Source organism: Elephas maximus, chromosome 14 (genome assembly GCF_024166365.1).
Source record: "Elephas maximus indicus isolate mEleMax1 chromosome 14, mEleMax1 primary haplotype, whole genome shotgun sequence".
NCBI classification, from domain to species: Eukaryota; Metazoa; Chordata; class Mammalia; order Proboscidea; family Elephantidae; genus Elephas; species Elephas maximus.
The window spans coordinates 33,392,875-33,417,985 of NC_064832.1; the positions used below are offsets into that span (position 1 = coordinate 33,392,875).

The following is a 25,111-nucleotide window of genomic DNA, read 5'->3' on the forward strand; positions in this document are numbered from 1 at the left end:
AAATCCTTCTTGAGTACTTTTTCTGCAACAATTTGCTAACAATCACAGACTTTCATAAGGTGCTCGGATTATACAGAGGATTCAGATGAGAAGACATTTATGTCTTCCACACAGAACGTGTCTTCTCAAAGAGATGAATTACTAGCTACACAGACGTTATTGGCTTTTACAGTGGGAATAATAGACTCTCATTCTCTTGTCAACTCATAACAATTACTTTTTTTTTTTTTACCAGAATTAGTATCAAAAACTTAACTGCTTTGCTTCACTTGTCCATAGCAAGCAGAAGAACAGACATGAAACATAACAGGAAACTGCGTTATTCCAAAAACATCGAAGGATCGGATAATGCGAAAACCTTCACCAAACATGGGCCCTCGGCACCATTCACAATGGGAAGTGCTGAAATGAAGGAAACATTCAGTCAATATTGAATAAATTTCTACTAAAAGACACTGTGCTTGATGCTGTGCAAGACTCAAAGTAATACAAAATATGACCTTTATCTTGACTGAGTTCTCACCATCCAGAAGAGGAGATAAGACATATACAAGTGAGAAACTAAATGATAAAAAGCTAAACAATAAAGGAAATATATATGTGTGTGGTGCAATAGATTGCTTTTGTGTGGTCTTTCTAGCTATGGTGTTGTACCTCTTACCAAGTGATTGAGTGGAACTGTGCAAATAAGGCAACTGTGACCTGTCTTAGGCTGGGTTCTTTAGAGAAGCAAAACCAGTATAGCGTATAAATATATATAGAGAGAGACTTATATCAAGGAAATGGCTCATATGGTTGCAAAGGCTAGAATGTCCCAAGTCTGTGGGTTAGGAGAGCAGCTTCTCCTCATTCATGTAGCCACAGGGGCTGCTGACCCAAGACTGGCAGGGCAGAGAGCAGGGCTCTTGCTCATAGGCTGCAATCCCAAGATTGGCAGGTAAGACCGCAGGTAAGCTGCTAGCTCAAGTCCCAAGAACTGGAGGTCAGATGAACAGGAGCCAGCTGCAGGATCCAGAGCAAGCAAAAGCCCAGGAGCCTTGCCAAAATGTTCACTCATATTCAGTGCAGGCCACACGCCCAGGGAAACTCCATTTCAACTGACTGGTACTCACATCTGATCCCATCATGGAGGTGATCACATTATATCAAATCTCATCATGGAAGTGATCACATCATACGACTGCCAAACTACATCATAACGGTGAAACCACTGAGAATCATGGCCTACCTAAGTGGACACACAACCTTAACCATCACATGGCCCACCAAGGGGACTGGTCAGTTTTGCCTTAAAAGAGAGCCAATTCCAAAGCAGAGAAAGGATCTCACCACCACCAAGGAAGAACTGCCAGGAACAGAGAGCATGGCTTCTGGACCTGGGATCCCTGCACTGAGAAGCTCTTGGACCCAGGAGACAGAGCTGTAACACCGAAGACAGAGAGAAACGGTGGCAGGAGAGGCAAGCATGAGATGGCACAGTGGGATTCCTGGCCTGTGGAGGAGAAAGCTGAGTACCTTTGAGTTGAAGCTTACAGGTGGAGTGGGGTGCCTCTGCACACTTATTGGTAGAGATAAAAGAGCTCAGAACAGAGCCCTGTCGTAAGTTGGGTACTACCTGTAATTAATATGAAAGATGAGAGAAGTTACTGCATCCATGAAACAAGAAAGGGAGGAGCCCTAACATTACAATTAAAAAGCATTACAATTAGGGTACCTTAATCTCACATTAGACAGCACAAAAAGAAGCAAACAAAAAAGACAGGAGAAAGAAGTTAAGAAATCAGAGAAAAAATTTAGAAGGTCCAATATGAGCTACAGTTCCAGAAAAAGAATGAAAAAAATAGAAGAGACAAAATTTTCAGAATAATAGTATAAAAAAAAAATTCTCAGAATTGAAGGACATGATTTAAAACATTGAATTTAAAAACAAGAGCCTCACAAAAGTATATAATTTGGTGTTTAGAACTGGAAAAAAAAAACCTTTCAAAAAAAAAGCATAGGTTATATGTGAAGGATAAGGAATAAAAAAGTGATGAATCTAAAATGCAAACAGAAAACCATAAGACAATGAAGCATTGCTTTCAAATTCCTGAAGAAAATGATTTAACCTGGAATTCTATACCCAGCCAAATTATCAATAAATTGTGAGGGTAGAATAAAGACATATTCAAGCATACATGGTCTCTAAATGTTACTTTCCGTGATTTTTCTGCAGGAACGTACTGGAGGATGGGCTTCACCAAAATGTGGAGTTAAATTAAGAACAAGGTATCTGATAATGAGAGAGAGGCAAACAAAATTCCAAGATGATGGTGAAAGGAAGTCCCAGCATACTGGCTATTCAGCAGACCTAGAGAACAACCTGTCCAGATTGGAGCTGGAAGACACAAGACTCCAGGAGAAATGTCTTCAAGAAAAGAAAATTATAGAATTGATTTTCTAGTGCAGTCACACTGATAATGATTTAAATGATAGTATTAGAATGTCTGGGGACAGAACAAATGATGAACACATAGAAAACAGTACTTTTTTTTTTAAGTCAATTATGTTCTCTAAGAAAAACAAAAAAAACGTACAAGAAAGGAAATGTACCCACAGATCACTGTGTGGGTTGTTTGCATTTACATTTTATGATAATTTAAATAGTACTTTTATTATAGTTTAAATGTAATTATTAATTATAATTAAGATTATTATTTCATTTGAGAAGTATTAAACATTTACTATGTGCAGGAGATAATATTAATGAATAAAATCATTATGTAACTTGCCTTCATGGAGCTTACATTGTAGAGAAACAGCCAGATATTAAGTAAACTACTCAATGTATGGTAAGTGTATAATTATACATTAAGTGCTATGGAGAAAAATGGAGCCCTGCTGGCACAGTGATTACAAACTTGGCTGCTAACCAAGAGGTTGGCAGTTGGAATCTACCAGCTGCTCCTTGGAAACCCTATGGGGCAGTTATACTCTGTCATGTGGGGTTACTATTAGTCAGAATCGACTCGATGGAAATGGGTTGAGGGAGAAAAACAATGCAAAGAAGAGGGAGGGATAGGGAGGGCCAATACTGTGAGGAATATGGGACTTGCAGTTTTAAACAGGGTGGTCATAACTATTTTGGGAGGTTAGGGGGAAGGGAGATATATGTAAGAGGGTTGATATGAGTCCTGAACACTTATATTGAATAGTAGGAAATCCAGAGATAATAGCTAAAATGGAAAACCCAAGAGGAATAGCTCAGGCATGTCAGTTAAAGATATGGACTCCAACACAAGAAGGGAACTGCTGAAAGAGGTGACTAGGTGAGTCTAGGGGTGAAGGGCAGGGAAGGAAAAAGATGGGATCAGGGATGACTGATTTTCCTTATAATATCAGTAACAACTATTTCATCTGCTGAACTAAACGCTTGTGTTTGATTTAAAAAATAAAAATTATATTGAAGAAGAAGAAAATAAGCTTCTGTTGTTAGCTTGTTCACCTAACCTCTTGGGAATGTCTTCTTCCAAAACAGCAGTTCGCTGGCCTGGGTTATTTCCTAATTCCCTCCGACCAAATTTTTCTATCACTCTCCTCAACTAAGTTAATTGATGTCATTTCAAAAAGCATCTACTAAAAATACACTGTTGTTAATAAAATCACTTGGAAAAATTAAATTGTAATAATGTAATAATTTTAACAAAATCTATTTTTCTATGGGTTATACCTTTGATTTAGTGTGTGCGGGGGGGAGGACTCTTTTACTAATTATCATGACTGCAAATATCTTCTTCTAGTCTACAGTGTCCTGTGTCATATAGAAATATTTTTACTGTCAAATTCATAAAACTATGTTTTGTTTTAAGATACCTTTCCCTACTGTGAAGCCATACAGGTAGCCTCCTATAGTTGCTTCTAAAATCTTTCAAGTGTCACTCTTCATATTTATATCTTTAGGACATCTGGAATTGATTTTTATATGTGATGGTGACATATACATAAAGGATCTAATTTGATTTTTCCTTTGGATGATCAAATGTCTCAGCATCATTTACCAAGAAGTCTATCCTTTCCCTATTGATTCACAATAGTACCTTTGTCAAATACCAAGTTTTCACATATGCACAAGAACATAATACCTGGGTTATATATTCTTCCATAGGTTGATCTGTCTTTCCTTGTACCTAATACCAAACTGTATTACTTTCTCTAACTTTATAAGTCTTGATATCTGGTAGGCAAGCCCCCTTATATTCGGTTTGTCTTGGCTATTTTGGGGCCTCTTCTTTTCCATATATATTTTAGAATTAGCTTATCAAGATTCCCAGAAAGTTCTATTGGGATTTTGATGGGAATTGCATTAAATTTATAGCTCAATTTGGGGGGAACTGATATATTTTTTATACTGAATCTTCCTATCCCTGAATACATTTATTTCTCCTATTTAATTTGGTTTTCTTTACCTTTTCGTGAAGTTTTATTTTTTTCTCCATAAATATCTTACCATATTTCCCTTGATACATTCCCTTGAAAATGGTTGTTATTTCTCTTGCCATCATACTAGTGTCTTTTAAAAAATTACACTTCTATGAAGGGAAAGGCAACACAAAGTACAGGGGAGGTCAGCACCACTGGACTAAACCAAAAGCAAAGAAGTTTCCTGAATACAACCAAATGCTTTGAAGCTCAGAGTAAGAGGGATGGGGGTCTGGGCACTATGGTTTCAGGGGACATCTACGTCAATTGACATAACAAAGTATATTAAAAAAAAGTTCTGCATCCCACTTCAGTGAGTGGTGTTTGGGGTCTTAAACGCTAACAAGCAGCCATCTAAGATGCATCAGTTGGTCTCAACCCACCTGGAGCAAAGAAGAATGAAGAACACCAAAGACACAAGGTAAATATGAGACCAAGAGACAGAAAGGGCTGCCCACATACATAAAGACTACATCAGCCTGAGTCCTTCTGGTCTCAGGTGCCTGGCTACCACTAATGACTGCCCCGACGGAACACAACAGAAAATCACAGATGGAGCAGGAGAACAGTGGGATGCAGACCTCAAATTCTAGTAAAAAGACCAGAGTTAATGGTCTGACTAAAACTAGAGGGACCCTGGAAGTCATGGTCCCTGGGCCCTCTATTAGCCCAAGACTGGAACTATTCCCAAACCCAACTCTTCAGACGGGTTGAACTGGACTATAAGACAGAAAATGATACTAGTGAGGAGTGAGCTTCTTGGCTCAAGTAGACACATGAGACTAGGTGGGCAGCTCTTGTCTGGAGGCAAGATGAGAAGGCAGAGGGGGACAGGAGCTGGTTGAATGGACACAGGGAAGACAGAGTGGAGAAAAGTGTGGTGTCTCATTAGGGGGAGAGTAGCAAGGAGTACATAGCAGGTGTGTATAAGTTTTTGTATGAGAGACTAACTTGATTTGTAAACTTTCTCTTAAAGCACAATAAATAAAAATTAAAAAATTACATTTCTAACCATTTGATGTCTAGTTTTAGATAGATCTTCTTTTTAGTCACACACTGTAGACATTATTATTTCATACAGATCATGTTGTTTACCTATATATTTCCCAGTTTGTCTTCTCGCCATTCTTTCTTACATCTCAGGATGTGCTTAAGTCATTTTCTTTCTTTCTGATGCACATTCTTTGCAAGTTCCTTTAATGAAAATCTATTGGTGGTAAATTCTGTTTTAATTTCTCTGTAAAAGCCATTCTTTTCCCCTTGCTTTTGAAAGTTAGTTTTGCTAGGAAGAATAATATTTTTTTCAGTTATTGTTCCATTGTTGTTGGTAGTCGATTTGTTGTTCTTTATGATTTTCCCCCCTCTGGCTGATTTTATTTGTATTTGTCTTTGGTGTTCTTCAGTTTCAACACAAGGTGTCTTGCTTAGCTTTCAGTGGCTATGAGTTCACATCTTTTAATACTTTCGATAATTTGCGGCCATTATCTTATTGAACAATCACTCCCACCATTCCCTATATTCTCCCATTCTGGAACTCTAATTAAGTGTGTGTGAAATCTTCTCATTTTATTTTCCATATCTGTTTACCTCAGATATCTCACCTGTATATAATCTGCTGTTTAACCCATGCACCAAATTAATTTCAACTATTATATTTTTAGCTTCTACAATTTCATTTCATTTTAAATTTCTTTCTTCCAGGCCTTTTTAAAATTTTTTTATTATGCTTTAAGTGAAAGTTTACAAATCAAGTCAGTCTCTCATACAAAACTTTATATACACCTTGCTATATACTCCTAGTTGCTCTCCGCCTAATGACAGAACACTCCTTCTCTCTACCCTCTATTTCCGTGTCCATTCAGCCAGCTGCTGACCCCCTCTGTCTTCTCATCTCGCCTCCAGACAGGAGCTTCCCACACAGTTTCATGTGTCTACTTGAGCCAAGAAGCTCACTCCTCACCAGTATCTTTTTCTATCTTATAGTACAGTCCAATCCCTGTCTGAAGAGTTGGCTTTGGGAATGGTTCCTGTCTTGGGCTAACAGTAGGTCTGGGGACCATGACCTGTAGGGTCCTTCTAGTCTCAGTCAGACTATTAACTCTGGTCTTTTTATGAGAATTTGAGGTCTGCATCCCACTGCTCTCCTGCTCCCTCAGGGGTTTTCTGTTGTGTTCCTTGTCAGGGCAGTCGTCGGTTGTAGCCACGCACCATCTAATTCTCCTGGTCTCAGGCTGATGTAATCTCTGATTTATGTGGCCCTTTGTGTCTCTTGGATACCCTGGTGGCATAGTGGTTAAGTGCTACGGCTGCTAACCAAAGGGTTAGCAGTTCAGATCAGCCAGGTGCTACTTGGAAACTCTATGGGGCATTTCTACTCTGTCCTATAGGGTCGCTGTGAGTCAGAATCGACTCGATGGCACAGGGTTTGGTTTTTTTTTTCTTTGGTTTTGTGTCTCTTGAGCTCATATTTACCTTGTGTCTTTGTTGTTCTTCGTTCTCCTTTGCTCCAGGTAGGTGGAGACCAACTGATGCATCTTAGATGGCTGCTTGCTAGCATTTAAGACCCCAGATGTGCCAGGCCATATTTGATTGTATCTTATCCCTTAATTATTTTCAAAATTTTATTTTCTTTCTTTAAACACTTGAAAAGTATTTCATGTTCTGTAAATAATACTAGTTATCTAAGATCCTTGGAGACTTTTATCTGTTGATTGTTTTTGCTACTTTTACCCTTGGTGGTTTATTTCCTCCTACATTTGCTATTTCTTTTTAGTTGAAAGCTAATATTCAGGTGAACTTAATCTTCTTTGATCCAGAAAGCCTAGGTTGAGGATATTTCTCTGAAGAGCATTTGCTCTGCTGAGAGAAAGGTAGTTCAGTGCTCTGGGACCACTTAGCCCTTTTCCAGCTCATATTAAATTTAGCAATCTTGGGTTCAACTTTCCTACCTTGTGGTGAGTCCGAATTTCTTGGACCCATGTTTATTTACTACTCACTAGTTATGGAGCCCTGGGGCACAGTGGCTTAAGAGCTCGGCTGCTAATCAAAAGGTCAGCAGCTTGAATCCACCAGCTGCTCATTGGAAACCCTATGGGGCAGTTCTACTCTGTCCTATAGGGGCACTGTGAGTCGGAATCATCTCGATGGCAATGGGTTTGGTTTTTTAGTTAGGTTTTAATTCTTTTTAAAAAGTTTGCCTTTGGAGATTTTTCTTTCCCACGTGCATTAAAATCTCATGAGCACTGACATCTCAATGCATTAAAATAAAAAACTTCTGGGACTGGTTTCTTTTTTGAAGGGTCTATTTTTTTTTCATTTTATGCAATGGTTACTAGCTTATTTAGGTTTTCTACTTTTATTGAGTCAATATTGGTTATTTATATATTCCTAGAAATTCATTTCATTGAGGCATACAGCAAATATTTGTGTTATGGATTGAATTGTTTACCCCCAAAATATGTGTTATAAATCCTAACCCCTATACCTATGGTTATAATCCCATTTGGAAATGGGTTTTGTTATGTTAATGAGGCAGTATTAGTGTATAGGGTGTGTCTTAAATCAATCTCTTTTGAGATATAAAAAGAGCAGATTGAGAAAGCAACCAAGCAATCAGGTAGAGATGGGGAAGATAGATGCCAGGCCACATGAGATCTCCAGGGAACCAAGAAACAGAAACTGAAGAGACAATGACCTTCCCCCAGAGCCAACAGAGAGAGAAAGACTTTCTAGAGCCAGTATCATGAATTCAGACTCCTAGCCCCCTAAACAGAAAATAAATTTCTGTTTCTTAAAGCCACCCACTTGCCATATTTCTGTTATACCAGCACTAGGTAACTAAGGATTTGTAAAATCAGTAATCTAAGTGCTGATGATTAATACTTCTGATCAACAGTTTTACAGTATCTGAAAGAAATGGGAGGCAAGCCTGAGTGAATTGCAAGTGGGTGGAGTTTAAGAGCCCAGTTCTGAGATTAGACAGTGATTCCAACACTGGTCACTGACACCCGAGGGACAGAAGTCACTCTGCGCACATTTGTTCTAATCCTGGTCTCTACCAGGGTGGAGGGTTTATATACAGTAAAGCAGTGCCCTCCACGGCATCACTGATACCAAGAATTTTTTTTTCTCAGGAACCTACTTCTATGTCTGAGTAATTCATAGAAAAAATTTATGTGGCCATATCGACTCATAGCAACGCTATAGGACAGAGTAGAACTGCCCCGTAGGGTTTCCAAGGCTGTAAATCTTTACAGAAGCAGACTGCCACATCTTTCCCCTGTGGAGCGGCTGGTGGGTTCAAACTGCTGACATTTCGGTTAGCAGCCGAGCGCTTTAACTGCCCACCAGGGCTCCTTGATTTATGTGGTAGCTGTAGAGGTATCGTCAGCTACATCTCAGCAATCCTCATTTTACGCTGGATTTTTTTTTTTTTTAAGTACTAGCTTGAGAATATTAGAAAATGAGGCAAATTTTAGACTACACTATTATGCCTGAGAAACCAGAGCAGCAAGTTGGGGGATTATGTGTGTGTGTGTGTGTGTGTGTGTGTTAACAGTAAAACCGCCATCAAGGGCCTGTGATAAAGAACATTTTAAATGCCTAAAGGTACATTTTGCGTAAAAGTTAAAAGGGCTTAGGGTTTGCTCACCATTTTAATAACTTTTTAATTTCTTCTGGGATCACATCATGATATCTATGTAGATGATTTTTGAAAAAGAAGAAAGAAACGAGGTGAGTGAGACGCTGTGGACTATTCAAAGAATTCTCTTTCCAAAGATGAGGATGAGTGTAATTATTCTCAAACTGGATCTTTCTCAGGTTCAGTTTCAAAATTCCAGGTGGGAAAGAAGTCAGGTCATTCCCATCCACATTCAGTTTTTCAAGTGATCTACATATAAAGGAAACTATACTTTAAAATGTATTCATGCAATTTATAATACTGAAGTAAAATTCTGCCCAATGCTCTTGAATACTTACATCAAATTTGGTAGCAATAAAATACAAGTACATATTTAAGTATTTTCTTAAAATTAAGAGATTTTACTTATAAAGCATGTGCACCATATATTATTATGCTATTAGGTGCATTTGTGTGAACAGTGCATTTAAAGCATGTGTTTTGGGTCTTTGCAACATGTCTTATCACTATGGAAAAAGAAATAATATCCATAAATGCAGCAAGGCTAATAAATATTACATAAGGTATAATACAGTATGGTGTTGTTGCTAGTTGCCGTCGAGTTGATTCTGACTCATGGTGACCCCATGTGTGCAAAGTAGAACTGCTCTGTAAGGTTTTCAAGGCTGTGAGCTTTTGAAAGCAGATACCAGGCTTGTCTTCTGAGTTGCATCTCGGTGGGTCTGAACTGTCAACCTTTTGGCTAGTAGTTGAGTGCTTAACTGTTTGTGCCACCCAGTTTCTCACCATAATATAGGTATAAAACCCAAAAACCCAAACCTGTTGCCCTTGAGTCGATTCCTACTCATAGTGAATTCCTACTTATAGCGACCCTATAGGATAGATTAGAACTGCCCCATAAGGTTTCCAAGGAGCAGCTGATGAATTCCAACTGCAGACCTTTTGGTTAGCATCCTAATGCTTAACCACTGCACCACCAGCGCTCCAATATAGGTCTGGTATAGTATAGTAAGGCACACTGGTGGCACACTGGTTAAAAGCTTGGCTGCTAATCAAAAGGTCGGCAGTTCAAATCTACCAGCTGCTCCTTGGAAACTCTATGGGGCAGTTCTACTCTGTCCTGCAGGGTTACTACGAGTCGGGATTGACTCGACGGCAACAGGTTTGGTTTTTTGGTTTTATAGTATAATAAAGTAGGAGCCCTAGTGGTGCTGTGGTTAAGCACTGGGCTGCTAACCAAATAGCTGGTGGTTTGAACCCAACAGCAGCTTCACAGTAGAAAGATGTGGCAATCTCCTTCTGGAAAGATTACAGCCTTGGAAACCCTATGGGGCAGTTCTACCTTGCTCTATAGGGTCGTTAGGTGTCAGAATCAACTCGACAAGAATGGGTTTGGTTTTTTGGTCTATAGTATAATAATACACAGAAAGAATATTATTTTCATAGACATAATATCAATGCATATTTTTTCATACAACTCAATCAAAACAGTGAAATTTACATTATCAAAATGTGTTATGTGTGGGCTGTGCTTTGGCTTTTCATCTTCTGAGTCCCCTTGGCTTTTTTTGTGTCAATAACTCATTTCTTTATTCAAATAAAACCAACACTATTAATTTTCTACTCGTCTTCTCTCAGTGGTTTTTTGAACAGTAACTTATCTACTTTCTAATTTGTGCTGGAAGCAGACAGAAAAATATCTGTTCATGAAGGACATATAAAAATCATGTCGAAGGCCGGTTCCGCTTATCAAATGCATTTGGGGTGAAGAGGCTGAAATATGGACTTTAGGTAAAGGGCATCTGGGAACCTCTAGATTCTCATGTACAGTCTAGTTTCACATCTTTTACTCGTATAGTTTAAGGTCTTTAACTATGACTCCTGCTGACAGTATTGAAATATAGTTAAAACGCATTGCTGTTGAATCGATTCTAACTCATAGAGACCCTACAGGACAAAGCAGAACTGCCCCATAGGGCTTCCAGGGAGCAGCTGGTGGATTCAAACTGCTGACCTTTTGGTTAACGGCTGAACTCTTAACCACTGTGCAACCAGGGCTCCAAAATATGGTTAAACTAGTATTTAAAACAATTAGGTAAGGAAGATGGCATTCCAGGTATCTTCATTTTTCAACCCTAGTTTGACTGGTGGACCACTCATGGTCTTTAAGAGGTTAGTGAGGTCCCAGGCTCTGCTTGGGCCTTGAAGGAGAGAGCGTGTGTGATCACTTTTTTCTTCTGTACCGGACACAAGCCTAGGGACCAGCATTAGAAAACCCTATGTGGACAATCAGAATGAGTGTGGTGGGGGGCTCCGGGCCAATGCTGGTGAAGGTCCCCAGAACACCCCTGGGCTAGGCTGCCCCTGCCTAAATTTGTTTACCTTAGAAGACCTGCCAGTTTGGGTGTTCTCTTATCCACAGTGAGTTTTGGGGGGAACTAAATAGACTAAAGAATATACCTGAATGGTGGAAACGGTTAAACACTCAGCTGTTAACCAGAAGGTTGGAGGTTTGAGTCCACTCAGAAGGACCTCGGAAGAAAGACCTAGTGATATACTTCTGAAAAATCAGCCATTGAAAACCCTATGAAGCACAGTTCTACTCTGACACACATGGGGTCACCATGCATCAGAATCCACTCTACAGCAATTGGTACACAGCCGAAACAACCCTTAAAGCTGGAAGAGCTCCATGTTTAGACATTCTTAGCTGCAGAGCATCCTGGGAGCAGAGAAACCTCCTCCTGGCTCACCACTGACATTCTTGGGGTTCTGAGTGGTCCTCTATGACTACCATGAGACCTGAGCAGAAGACAGAGCAACCAGGAAAGAAAAATAAGCAAAACACAGAACAGTGTTCCTGAAGCAAACAGACTCTGAGGAGAGACAGATGAGATACTGGGGAGGAAAAAAGCCCACTTAAGATTCAAACAGAGCCCAAACACATATAAGACTTTCTGGAACCAAAAAGCATGAGTTGCAGAACTAAAACATTAAGTGGATAAACTGAAGGAGCAGATGGTCTTTGCAGAGATCCAAATTAGAGGCAAAGACAAAGTAGAGGTTGTTGTTATTGCTAGGTGCCATCGAGTCAGCTCTGACTCATAGCAACCCCACGCACAGCAGAACGAAACACTACCCAGTCCTGTGCCATCCTCACCATCGTTATGTTTGAGCCCATTGTTGCAGCCACTGTGTCAATCCATCTTCTTGAGAGTCTTCCTCTTTTTCACTGACCCTCTACTTTACCCAGCATGATGCCTTTTTCCAGGGACTGGTTCCTCCTGATAACACATCCAAAGTACATGAGATGAAGTCTCCCCATCCTTGCTTCTCAGAAGCATTCTGGCTATACTTCTTCCAAGACAGATGTCTTAGTCATCTAGTGCTGCTGTAAAAGAAATACCACAAGTGGATGGCTTTAACAAACAGATATTTATTCTCTCACAGTCTAGTAGGCTAGAAGTTCAAATTTAAGGTGTCAGCTCCAGGGGAAGGCTTTCTCTCTCTGTGGGCTCTGGAGGAAGGTCCTTGTGATCAGTCTTCCCTTGGTCTGGGAGCATCTCAGAACAGGAACCTCAGGTCCAAGCGAAGCTCTCTGCTCCCAGTGCTGCTTTCTTGGTAGTATGAAGTCCTCATGTCTCTCTGCTTGCTTCTCTTTTATATCTCAAAAGAGATTGGCTTAAGACCTATCTTATAAATCTCATCAATATAACTGCCACTAATCCATCTCATTACATCATAATGATAGGATTTACAAAACACAGGGAAATCACATCAGATGACAAAATGGTAGATGATCATACAAAACTGGGCATCATGACCTAGCCAAGTTGACAGATATTTTGAGGGGACACAGTTTAATCCATGACAACAGATTTGTTGCTTCTTCTGTTAGTCCATGGTATATTCAGTATTCTTTGCCAACACCATAATTCCAAGGCGTCAATTCTTCCATCTCCCTTACACATTGCCCAGCTTTCACATGCATATGAGGCAACTGAAAATATCATGGTTTGGGTCAAGCGTACCTTAGTCCTCAAAGTGACATTTTTGCTTTTCAACACTTTAAAAAGGTCATTTGCAGCAGATTTGCCCAATGCAATACATCATTTGATTTCTGGACTGCTGCTTCCATGGGCATTGACTGTGGATCCAAGCAAAATGAAATTCTTGACAACATCAATATTTTCTCCATTTATCATGATGTTACTTATTGGTCCAGTTGTGAGGATTTTTGTTTTCTTTATATTGAGGTGCAATCCATACTGAAGGCTGTGGTCTTTGATCTTCATCAGTAAGTGCTTCAAGTTCTCTTCACTTTCAGTAAGCAAGGTTGTATCATTTGCATACCACAGGTTGTTAACAAGTCTTCCTCCAATCTTGATGCTGTGTTCTTCTTAATATAGTCCAGTTTCTCAGGTTATTTGCTCAGCATACAGACTAAGGATACAACCCTTATGCACGTCTTTCAAGATTTTAAACCACGCAGTGTCCCCTTGTTCTGTTCCAATGACTGCCTTTTGGTCTACGTACAGGTTCCTCATGAGCACATTTAAGTGTTCTGGAATTCCTGTTCTTTGCAGTGTTATCCATAATTTGTTATGATCCACATAGTCGAATGTCTTTGCATAGTCAATGAAACACAGGTAAACATCTTTCTGGCATTCTTTGCTTTCAACCAAGATCTATCTGACATCAGCAATTACATCCCTCATTCAGTGTCCTCTTCTGAATCCGGCTTGAATTTCTGGCAGTTCCCTGTCAATGTACTTCTGCAACTGCTTTTGAATGATCTTCAGCAAAATTTTACTTGTGTGTGATGTTAATGATATTGTTTGATAATTTCCACATTGTCTTAGATCGTTTTTCTTTGCAACGGGCACAAATATGGGTCTCTTCTAGTCAGTTGGCCAGGAAGCTGTCTTCCAAATTTCTTGTCATAGATGAGTGAGCAACTCCAGTGCTGCATCTGTTTTTGTTGAAATATCTCAGTTGGTATTCTGTCAGTTCCTGGAGCTTTGTTTTTCACCATTCCCTTCAGTACAAATTGCACTTCTTCTTTAAGTACTGCCAGTTCTTGATCATATGCTACCTCCTGAAATGGCTGAACACTGACCAATTCTTTTAGGTACAGTGACTCCGTGTATTCTTTCTATCTTCTTTTGATGCCTCCTGCATCATTCGATATTTTGCCTACTGAATCCTTCAAGGCTCGAGTTTTTTCTTCAGTTCTTTCAGCTTGAGAAGTGCCAAGCGTGTTCTTCCCTTTTGGTTTTCTAACTCCGGGTCTTTGCACATGTCATTGTAATACTCTGTCTTCATGAGCTGCCCTTTGAAATCTCCTGTTCAGCTCTTTTACTTCATCATTTTTTCCTATCACTTTATCTACTCTACGTTCAATTTTGGTCTTTTCTTTCTTTCCTGTCTTTTTAATGACTTTTTGCTTTCTTCATGTATGATGTCCTCGATGTCATTTCACAACTCATCTGGTCTTCAGTCATTAGTGTTCAATGTGTCAAACCTATTCTTGAGATGGTCTATAAATTCAGGTGAGATATACTCAAGGTCATATTTTGGCTCTCCTGGACTTGCTCTAATTATCTTCAGCTTCGATGTGAATTTGCATATGAGCAATTGATAGTCTGTTTCACAGTCAGCCCCTGGCCTTGGCCTTGTTCTGACTGATGATATTGGGTTTCTCCACTGTCTCTTTCCACACATGTGGTTGTTTGATTCCTGTGTATTCCATCTGGCAAGGTCCATGTGTATCATTGCTGTTTATGATGTTGAAAAAAGGTATTTGCAATGAAGCAGTCGTTGGTCTTGTAAAAGTCTTTCATGCAATCTCCCAGGTCATTTCTTTTACCAAGGCCATAGTTTCCAACTTCTTTTATTCCAACTTCCGCATTCCAATTGCCAGTAATTATCAATGCATCCTGATTGCATGTTTGATCAATTTCAGACTGCAAAAGTTGGTAAAAATCTTCCGTTTCCTCATCTTTGGCATTAGTGGTTGGTGCATAAGTTTGAATAACAGTCATATTAATTACTCTTCCTTGTAGGCATGTGGATGTTATCCTATTACTGACAGCATTGTACTTCAGGATAGATCTTGAAATGTTCTTTTTGACAATGAATGTGATGTCATTCCTCTTCGATTTGTCATTCCCGGCACTGTAGACCATATGATCGTCTGATTCAAAATGGCCAATATCAGTCCATTTCAGCTTACTAATGCCTAGGCTATCAATGTTTATGTGTTCCATTTCATTTTTATGATTTCCAATTTTCCAAGATTCATACTTTATACATTCCATGTTCTGATTATTAATGGATGTTTGCAGCTCTTTCTTCTCATTTTGAGTCGTGTCACATCAGCAAATGAAGGTCCCAAAATCTTGACTCCATCTATGTCATTAAGGTCTACTCTACTTTGAGGAGGCAGCTCTTCCCCAGTTGCATTTTGAATGCCTTCTAACCTGAGTGGCTCATCTTTCTGCACTATACCAGACAATATTCTGCTGCTATTCATAAGGTTTTCACTGGCCACTTTTTTCAGAAGTAGACCACCAGGCCCGTCTTTCTAGTTTATCTTAGTCTGGAAGCTGCACTGAAACCTGTCCACCATGGGTGACCCTGCTGGTATTTGAAATACCAGTGGCATAGCTTCTAGCATCACAGCAACAGCCAGCCACCACAGGATGACAACCTGACAGATGCATATAGAAGAAATACTTCAAACCAGGGCAAAAATACATTTTTAAAAAATCATGAGAAAAATATAGGTACCATGGAAAGAAGATCAAGGAGAGCTAACATATAAATAATAGGAGTTTCAGGAACAGAAAATGAAACAGAAGAAGGAAAGACATTATAATAACATATTATAGAAGAAAACATCCCTGAACTTAAAAGAAAAGCTTGAATATGCTGATAAGAGTTAACAGAATTCCAGGTAAGATTGTTTTTTTTAAAAAAAAAAAAAGAAGGATGTATTCTTAAGCCTATCCTGATAAAATTCCTGAAGGTCAAGGATTATGAGAATATTTTAGTCTTTCCAGATAAAAATAGGATCTACTTACAAAGAAAAGGGGATCAAACTGGCATCAGGTACCTCATCTACAATGCTGGCAGCCAGAGGAGGAGGTGATGAGGGAGACTACTTGGGAAAAGACTGTCCACCCAATTGAGACATCATTTAAAAATTTCCTCCATCTGAGGAAAATACTTAAGAAAAAATTTTATACAGCCAATAAATTAAAAGAGATATCTCCAGATTTAGGATGAGATGAAAGAGGAGAAAAACAGCAGTAAACAAATCTTAAAATATATAGCTTTGCTATGATGCTGAACGGAAACCCTGGTGGCATACTGCTTAAGCGCTACAGCTGCTAGCCAAAAGGTCGGCAGTTCGAATGCACCCGACGCTCCCTGAAAACTCTCTGGGGCAGTTCTACTCTGTCCTACAGAGTCGCTATGAGTCGGAATCGACTCGACAGCAATGGGTTATGATGCTGAACAGGTTTCAATGGAGCTTCCAGACTATGATGGACTAGGAAAAAAGGCCTGATGACCTATTTCTAAAAATCAGCCAGTAAAAACCCTGTGGATCACAGTAGTTTGATCTGCAACCAGTCATGGGGATGGCATAGGATAAGGCAGCATTCATTCAGTTGTGCATGGGGGTGCCACGAGTCTGGGCTGACTCCACGGCAGCTAACAACAAGACCAACAAATATAAATGAAGAATGATTGGAAATGTGAAACTAAAGTGCTAAGTAGTCTTTAAAAAAAAAAGAGACAATGCAAAGGAAAATAATAATGAGAATCTGAAACGAAATTTCCTGAACTATCTCAGCAAAACCTAAAGTTAGATGAAGGGCAGATAAGTTTGGAGGGAGAGCACAAAAATAAAAGAATTTTAATGGTCCCAGATATTGGTGGAAAGCAGCAGTTGTGGGAGGCCATCATGGTGGGGGTGTAGATTCTATCTTGCTTTAAAAAAAAAAAAAAGAAAAATGTATTTGATTATGAGTCTTGGGAAAGAAAAGATAGTACTGTATTTTTACGCAGATAACGTGCACCTTGTACATTTGTTTGCCAACCGTGCCCTGCCCCTACGAGATATTTTCACAGCAACATGTAAAAAAAATTGGCATAGTGGCAGTTATGAAAATACCTCGGGGGGCGTGGCTGGCAAACAAACATAGAAGGTGTGCGTTATTTGCATCAAAATATGGTAATAGATTGGCAAAGCATAGTAAAACTTCAAAATTAACAATGAGGAGATAAAGGAAACAAATCACAGAAAACAAGGAAATAGAAGGGGAAAGTAAATGAGAAATATAAAATCAAATATATCAGTTGTAACAAAAGTAAACAGATTGAATTCTATTAAAATACAGAGGTTGTCACATGGGAAATAAAATAATTGGTATAAAAATTAGAAAAGCAGAGATAAAATTATCTCATTTTGTGGAAAAGATTATTGTTCCTGAAAAAACAAAGAGAATCCAGTAAGACTCAAGCAGAACCAATTAAGAGAATTTGGTTACTTGTCCTGATTTTAAATCAACAAAAGACATAGATAGCTTTTCTCTATTGTGAACTGGCGATAGTCAGCTAGAAATGGAAATTAGAAAAAAAAAAATTACATTCATAGTAGTAGCACGATTAGGAAATACTCAGGGAAGTTTGGCAAGAGAGATAAAGGACTTCCATGAAGTAAGTCATAAATTCTTATGAAGAACAGAAAACAAGATCTGAACAAATGAAAATATATACTATATTTTAGGATAAAAAGATTTATTATCATTAAAAATATAAATTATTTGAAATTCACATGCAAACTCAAGGCAATTCCATCCAAAATTCCAACTTTTTGTTTATGAGGAGGGGCTGGGAATTATATTTAATGGTCTTAAAGTTCATGATCTAAAGAGAATAATTAAGAGATTATTATTGACAGATAATCCCCCTAGTAGATAACAGAAATTATGGTGATGGTTCCACAATATGGTGAATATAACAGTGTCACTGAATTGTATGCTTAAAAACGGTCAAAATGGCACATTTTTTGTTACATAGATTTTCCCACAATACAATAAAAGAAAATTACTCTAAGGTCATAATTAAAATAATATGGTAATGACATAGGAAGACACAGATGAACTTTGGAGACTTCTTTTTTTATTAATGTGAAAAAGAACAAGAGGTTAGCATTAAATGACACTGTGTTATTAGCATTTTATGTGTATGTATTTCCTTACAAAAAAAATAAATAAAACTGATAAACACTTATACATGTACACACACAGAGAAAAAATGGACAGAAGTAGCTTGTCGTTCCATTAAGTGGTCATTTGTACTGACCTTTAAATAATTACTAAAAATATCATGTCTTAAAAACACTCTGCACCAATCATTTAACATTTTTGGTAAACATAATGCTTCACATAGCGGACTTTATGGCTAATAGGTGAATGAAAGGACTTAATTTTCTCTCTTACATTAGTCACCAAAGATAGCCTTAAAGGGGACATGACTTCGCACGTACTTACTACTTTCAAAATACCTGAGTTTCTTGATTTCATCTGGAATAGAAGAAAGGTCATTGTAGGAAATATCAAGTTCCTCAAGATAGGACAAGGTGAATAACCTTAAATGGGAAGAGAAAATGAATTGTAAAAATGATGTATTATATGTTATTCACTGGAAATTAATAAAGGATTAAACAGTCAAGAAAATAAGTAGAAGTATAGAGAAACTATATTTTTCTAAGATCTTGAAATTTATGTAGACTTCATTATGGACAATGTAATTGCCATGAATGTTCCTAGAAATTATTCATCTGTCCATTCATACTGATTTGAGATGGTTAGCGTGGATAAAGTACCACCTAGAAAAGGCACCTGAGAAATTCTTAACATTTAGAGGCATTTTTTTTCTTGGTTGCAGTAAGATTTTCCTAGTGAAGTATTTTTGGTCTTTTTTTTCTGTTAAGAACTTAGTATGAAGCAAAGAACACAAAGGCTCTGTAACACAGAGAATTCTGGGTTTGCGGGGGGGGTGGGACTGGGGAGGGACATCTGGGGAGGAGCGGAGTTGCTTCTTGATGACTGAGACTGAGGAGCCAAGGTATGACATTCATCAAAATCCCTAGTAAACATCCTCCTCTTCCTACATAAACCAATACCAAAACCCGCTGCCGTCTCCAACTCATATCGACCTTATAGGACAGAGTAGATCTGCCCCCATAGGGTTTCCGAGGGTGTACATTTTTACAGAACCAGACTGCTGCATCTTTCTCCTGAGGAGCCGCTGGTGGGTTTGAACCGCCGATCTTTCAGTTAGCGGCTGAGCGCTTTAACCACTGTGCCACCAGAACACCTTTTAACTGATAAATAAAAAAAAAAAAAGATAAATAGTAGGAGCTAAATGAATCTTGGAAACTCTTGTGGCGCAGTAGTTAAGAGCTATGGCTGCTAATCAAATGGTTGGCAGTTCAAATCCACCAGGCGCTCCTTGGAAACCCTATGGGGCTGTTCTACTCTGTTCTATAGGGTCACTGTAAGTCGGGATTGACTCCACAGCAACGGGTAAATGAATCTTTGTAGGCAGAATTAATTTTCTCTTTTCCTACCCATGTAACTGCACATTTTCCATATCCCCTCTTAGACCTACCTCCAGTCTTAGTGGATGAGGGCCACTCCTGTTCAACACCAGGCTCTCCCCTTGTGCTCATGACCCCTTTCCCTCCCACCTCCTGTGACATTTTGCACCATCAGTCATCCTTCCATATCTTTAATCTATTCCCTGGTGGCTCCTTTCCATCATCCTATGAATATGCCTAAGTCTTTAAAGAACAAAAAATAAAAGTTTCTAAGATCTCCCATTCCCTTTAGCTTTTATCTAATCTCTTCCTTCCCCCGCTGCATCCAAATTTCTCCAAAAAGTGGTCTACGCAGGGTACTAAATACTTCTCTCCTCCCATTCTGCCTCAACCCACGGCAAACTGGCTTTTGCTCTTCCCATCCCACTGAAACCATTCTCAGTTTTAGTCTTACTAAATTCCTCTATTGTATTTGACACTGTTGATCATCTTTCTTTTTTGAAATAATCTACTCACTTGGTTTCCATGATATTCCTGGTTCTCTTTATGCAATTTGAGCATTTTTTTCTAATTTCTTCTTCCTCAGTCTGTACCTGAAATATTGGTGTTTCTGCAGGAATATCAGGAATATCTCCTCAGCAGACTGCTCTACAGATTCTCCTTGGTTTCAACTACTACATACGGGTACCTCAAAACCCTCATCATCAGCACAAAACTCTTCTCTGCGTTTAATATACCTAAATGCAGTTGTTTGATGGACAACACAACTCAAAGCGAACACGTTAACCAAAAATGGAACTCATCATTTTCCTTCCCTGGAACCTGCTTGTGTTTAATCTTGTCATTTTCCTGCAGAAAACCCATCAACCGTTTCTCATTGCACTTAGAACAAAAAGTAAATTTCTTCATATGGCCTCTAAAGCTTTACAGGATGTAGCCCCTGGCTCGCTTTTGAGCCTCATCTTAAGCCACACACTTATTATACCCTAAGCCACCCTGGCTTTCTGTCAACCCCTAAAGCTCTTATCTGCCTCACACATGTTATTCTCACTGCATGAAGTATTCCTTTCCCCATTCTTCACCTGGACTTGTTTCTGCTTAAACACCACTTCCTCAGATAAACCTTTCTTAGCATCTCAATTTAATTCATGTCCCTCTGATATCTTTCTTATTTTTCTTTTCAAGCATATGCTTTAGAATGTTTTATATTTATGTATTTATTGGAGTGTTTGTTAGAATTCCTGTATCCTTCCCTGGATTCTAAACCGCGTGAGGGAAAGGATCGTGCCACTTTCATTTACCATTGTAAACCCAACTCCTATCACAGAGCTTATAATTTAGTAAATAAACCAAAACCAAACCCATTGCCGTCAAGTTGATTCCAACTCATAGCAACCCTATAGGACAGAGCAGAACTGCCCCGTAGAGTTTCCAAGGAGCACCTGGTAGATTCGAACGGCCGAGCTTTTGGTTAGCAGCCGTAGCATTTAACCACTATGCCACCAGGGTTTCCAATTTAGTAAATACCCAATAAATATCTGAGGGCAATGGTGATTCAATGGTAGAACTCTCGCCTTCCATGCAGGAGACCCGGGTTTAATTCCCGGACAACACACCTCATGTGCAGCCACTACCCATCTGTCAGCGTAGGCTTACATGTTGCTATGATGCTGAACAGATTTCAGCAGAGCTTCCAGACTAAGGTGGACTAGGAAGATCTACTTCCGAAAATCAGCCAATGAAAACCCTGTGGATCACAATGGTGCTATCCACAGCCCATTATGGGGATGGCACAGGACCGGGTAGCATTTCATTCAGTGTGCATGGGGTCACCATGAGTTGAGGGGCAACTCGGTAGCAACCAAGAACAACAACAACAATAAATATACTTTACACGATTGAAACCTAGGAGTCACCTTGACTCTTCCTTTCCCTCTATGTCTAATCAACACCAGATCTTGCAGGTTTTACTTTAATTTCTTAACAATCTGTTTCCTCTTTTCTGTGCTTACTACCACTGCCCTGGTTCAAGTTCTTTTCATCTCTTGCCTGGACTACTGTTACAGTCCCCTAGCTGGGCACCTTGAATTCAGTTTCATCCCCTCACACGCATCCTCCACACTGCCACCACCATGTGCTAAAACGTAAGCCTGACTCCACCTCTCCCCTGTGGCTTTCATGGCAAACAGCATAAAGCACCAATTTTTTACCCTGGCTGACAAGGCCCATGGGAGATCTGGTCCCCACTTACCTCACCAGGTTCATTTGTAAACACTGAGCCTGGCCCTCTAAGCTCCCAAAACACCAAATTACCATCCTACATCGCATGTGTTGTTTCACACTTTTCTTTCTAAATATGTTGTGACTCTGCTTGGAGAAATATCCACCCATCACCAGCCCAACTTTCTTCCCTTTAACCTGGCTAATTCATACTCAGTTGTACTTGGATCAACTATCTCTTTCAGAGAGCCATCTCATACTTCCCAGAATGAGTTCCATGCTACTCTTTGGAACTCTCAAATCGTACAATGGGCATCTCCATTATTTTACCTGATTCTATTCAATTGTTTGCTTTCGCCTACGTTCGCTAGGTTGTGTGACTTCCTTAGGAGCGCACAGGAGATACTTTATAAACATCCACTGAATTGATTACAAGAATGAAATAAATATAAGATTCAAAATAAACTACTGCAACTGCTTGTGACAGTCATAACATCCTAACTATTCAGTTTGCATGGAGACAGAATTATCTCAAATATATTACATAACTGTTAGGTTCCCTGGATTTCAGTCAATTTTATCCACCTGCTTCTCCAAGTCCAGCCACTCTGTGTCAGGTCTTTGCATCACAAGCTAGAGTTTGACAACAATTAATTCTTAAATAGAAAGAATTCAGCACTCTCGTCCCTAACTGTATAAGCACTCTTTAGGTGAGTTTTCATTTAACAGGCTCTGCAAATGAACATTTTTACTTATGTCAGAGCTTGCTCTAAGTCTCTAAGGTCCAGGAAGTTAAGTTCTCCCATTACGTTTTTCATTCTTGGCTTCCATATGCTGAACATGTGCATACATATCCTATGTTATTTAATCAAAATATAGTCCTTCATTTTAGAAACACAAATATTAAAAAAAAAAAAAACTCCTTAAAACTCTTTGGCTATACCCAATTGTTCATACTAATTTGTCCAATCCCTACACAATGAAGAAAATGTTAGGCCTTTAGTTAGTATCAAGTTTTTAGTTGCCTTGGGAACTTTTACATTTTGTTTAAATGACAGTTATGGTTATTTAAAGTATGATTATAGATTATCCAGTATGAACAGATCCAGAAACAATTATAGGTATGTGTGCATACATGGATTAGTTAAAAAAATCCATTCCTGTCCAGTCAATTCCAACTCATAGCAACCCTATAGGACAGAGTAGAACTGCCCCATAGAGCTTCCAAGGAGCACCTGGTGAATTCAAACTGCCAACCTTTTGGTTAGCAGCCATAGCTCTTAACCACTACACCACCAGGGTTTCTATGGATAAGTACACACACATATATTACTTAGCTCTGCCCACTGACAGCCTAGAAACAATGATACCCCAATAATAATGCGCATACCCAGCGCCCAGATCTTGGTTTTTAAATACCATTCTCCAATAAAAGAAAAGTTTCTTGGAGAAATGGCTGATTCTAGAATCAACGCAGGAAAAACACAGTTTTTGTTATTGTGGAAAAATACAGATGAGTCAAATAGAAATAAAAATGCCCAAATACAACATTCTTACTTCATTATTTTTATTCTTTTTTTATATATGTGATGTATATATGTGTATTTTTATACAGAAATAGTATAATTTTTTATATACTTCTTTATCTTTTTAAGTGACTGAACAGTTTTACAGTGTCTGAAGGTACAATTCATTGGATAATTATTTACAAACAACACTAGATAAACATCCTTGTAAATGAATTTGGGGGCACTTCCTGCATTACTATGACAATTTTCTTTTCTGAAATATTGTTCAACTATTTAAGAGTCCATATACCTTTGCCCTTAATGTACATTCAATTTGTTAAGCTCTAATTGGAAGAGGCATTTAGTTTGGCATTTGGTTAGGGTTTTGGTTGAAAACTTTCATGAGGAATTAAATAAATACCAGTCCACACTTGGCAAGAAATTCATCTTTTTTACACACAGATGTCAATATGCATACTATAGTTGAAAAGATTTTAGAGACCATACAGGCCAATCCCCTTAGTCTATAGATCAAGAAATTGTGGCAAAGAATGGTTAAGTGACTTTCCCCAGATTAAATAAATAATTACCATCAATTTTGAAGTTAAAAGTGTAGATTTCCTATTTCCAGGTGTAGTGCTATTTCCATAGTCAAGAAGACCATGCCAGGTTCTCATCTGAACTGCTCTATGTGATTTGCGAACACACTGAGGTAACGGATCTTGAGATGTGTGTTTATTTTATTAATTGCCATTTATGTAGCTGTAGGATCATTCTCATTTAACACCATAATAAGAAGCAAATCCGCTAATTATAAGAGTAAGAATTACTAAATGGCTAAAAAGCTGCTAACTACTTTCAAAAGCGAACTTAATCATTTTCCAAATTAGAAACTCTGTTTTCTGTGTTTACGATCTCAGACTATCAACCTTACCCAGGAGGAAGAAAAGTAATCAAAGTAAAGGCCATGATGAAAACTCTAAGGTAGGTAAGTTTTTTAATTTCAGATGGGATTTCTTTGATAGGATTATTTCTCAGGTTTAGTATTTGTAAATTTTTAAGACAAAATATCTGTGGAACAGAAAAGAGAAACAACCATGAGTAGAATAATAAAGTGCGCAAATCTCTTATTTGCTTTATAAAATCTTTAAACTAATGTAGTAAAATCAGTATAGTACAGGCAGTCCCCAGGTTACAAACGAGATCCACTCCTAACTGTGCCTTTAAGTCGAGTTTGTAGGTAAGTTGGAGCAGGTGCATATGGTTCTTATTTATCCTTTTTTTTTAGTGCAAGAAAAGGCTGGAAGCCTTTTCAATAATTTAAAGCTCCACGTGCAGCAAGTGAAGGTGACTGATGAAGAATTTGTTGCTAGTAGGCGTTGGTTCAATTGTTTCCAAGTGAGGGCAAATTTGCATAACGTTAAAGGGCAAGTACGAGTTGTCCATAAACTGGACGTTCATAACCTGGGTACTTACTGTAATGCTAACTGGATGTATCATATGTATCTCAATAAATACCTTTGGTAGGCCTTCGAAATAAGTGACCAGAATTAATATTATGATATGGTGAAATAGTACTACTGTAGATTCATATGCCCTTGACTGAAGAATGGTCCTTCTTTAAATGGGAAAGTCATTCTGTTTGATCAAGTTCATGGTTTCACGTGC

At 38.7% G+C, this 25,111-nt stretch overlaps 2 protein-coding genes across 2 annotated transcripts in view; one reads left to right on the top strand and one right to left on the bottom strand.

The window, feature by feature from the left end:
• The window catches only part of RUBCNL (rubicon like autophagy enhancer), a 162,932-nt gene extending 159,321 nt beyond the window's left edge, over positions 1 to 3,611 (top strand). The window contains exon 12 of the mRNA XM_049853349.1: positions 2,216 to 3,611. Within this exon, the coding sequence (XP_049709306.1) occupies positions 2,216 to 2,261 (46 nt within the window). The 3' untranslated portion in view covers positions 2,262 to 3,611. The remainder of the gene's footprint in view (positions 1 to 2,215) is intronic.
• LRRC63 (leucine rich repeat containing 63) overlaps positions 252 to 25,111 on the bottom strand; it is a 74,208-nt gene continuing 49,348 nt past the window's right edge. Inside the window, exons 6-9 of the mRNA XM_049853353.1 lie at positions 24,378 to 24,514; positions 18,678 to 18,761; positions 9,110 to 9,349; positions 252 to 402 (exon numbers count right to left, since the gene is read on the bottom strand). Coding sequence (XP_049709310.1) covers positions 252 to 402; positions 9,110 to 9,349; positions 18,678 to 18,761; positions 24,378 to 24,514 — 612 coding nt within the window. The remainder of the gene's footprint in view (positions 403 to 9,109; positions 9,350 to 18,677; positions 18,762 to 24,377; positions 24,515 to 25,111) is intronic.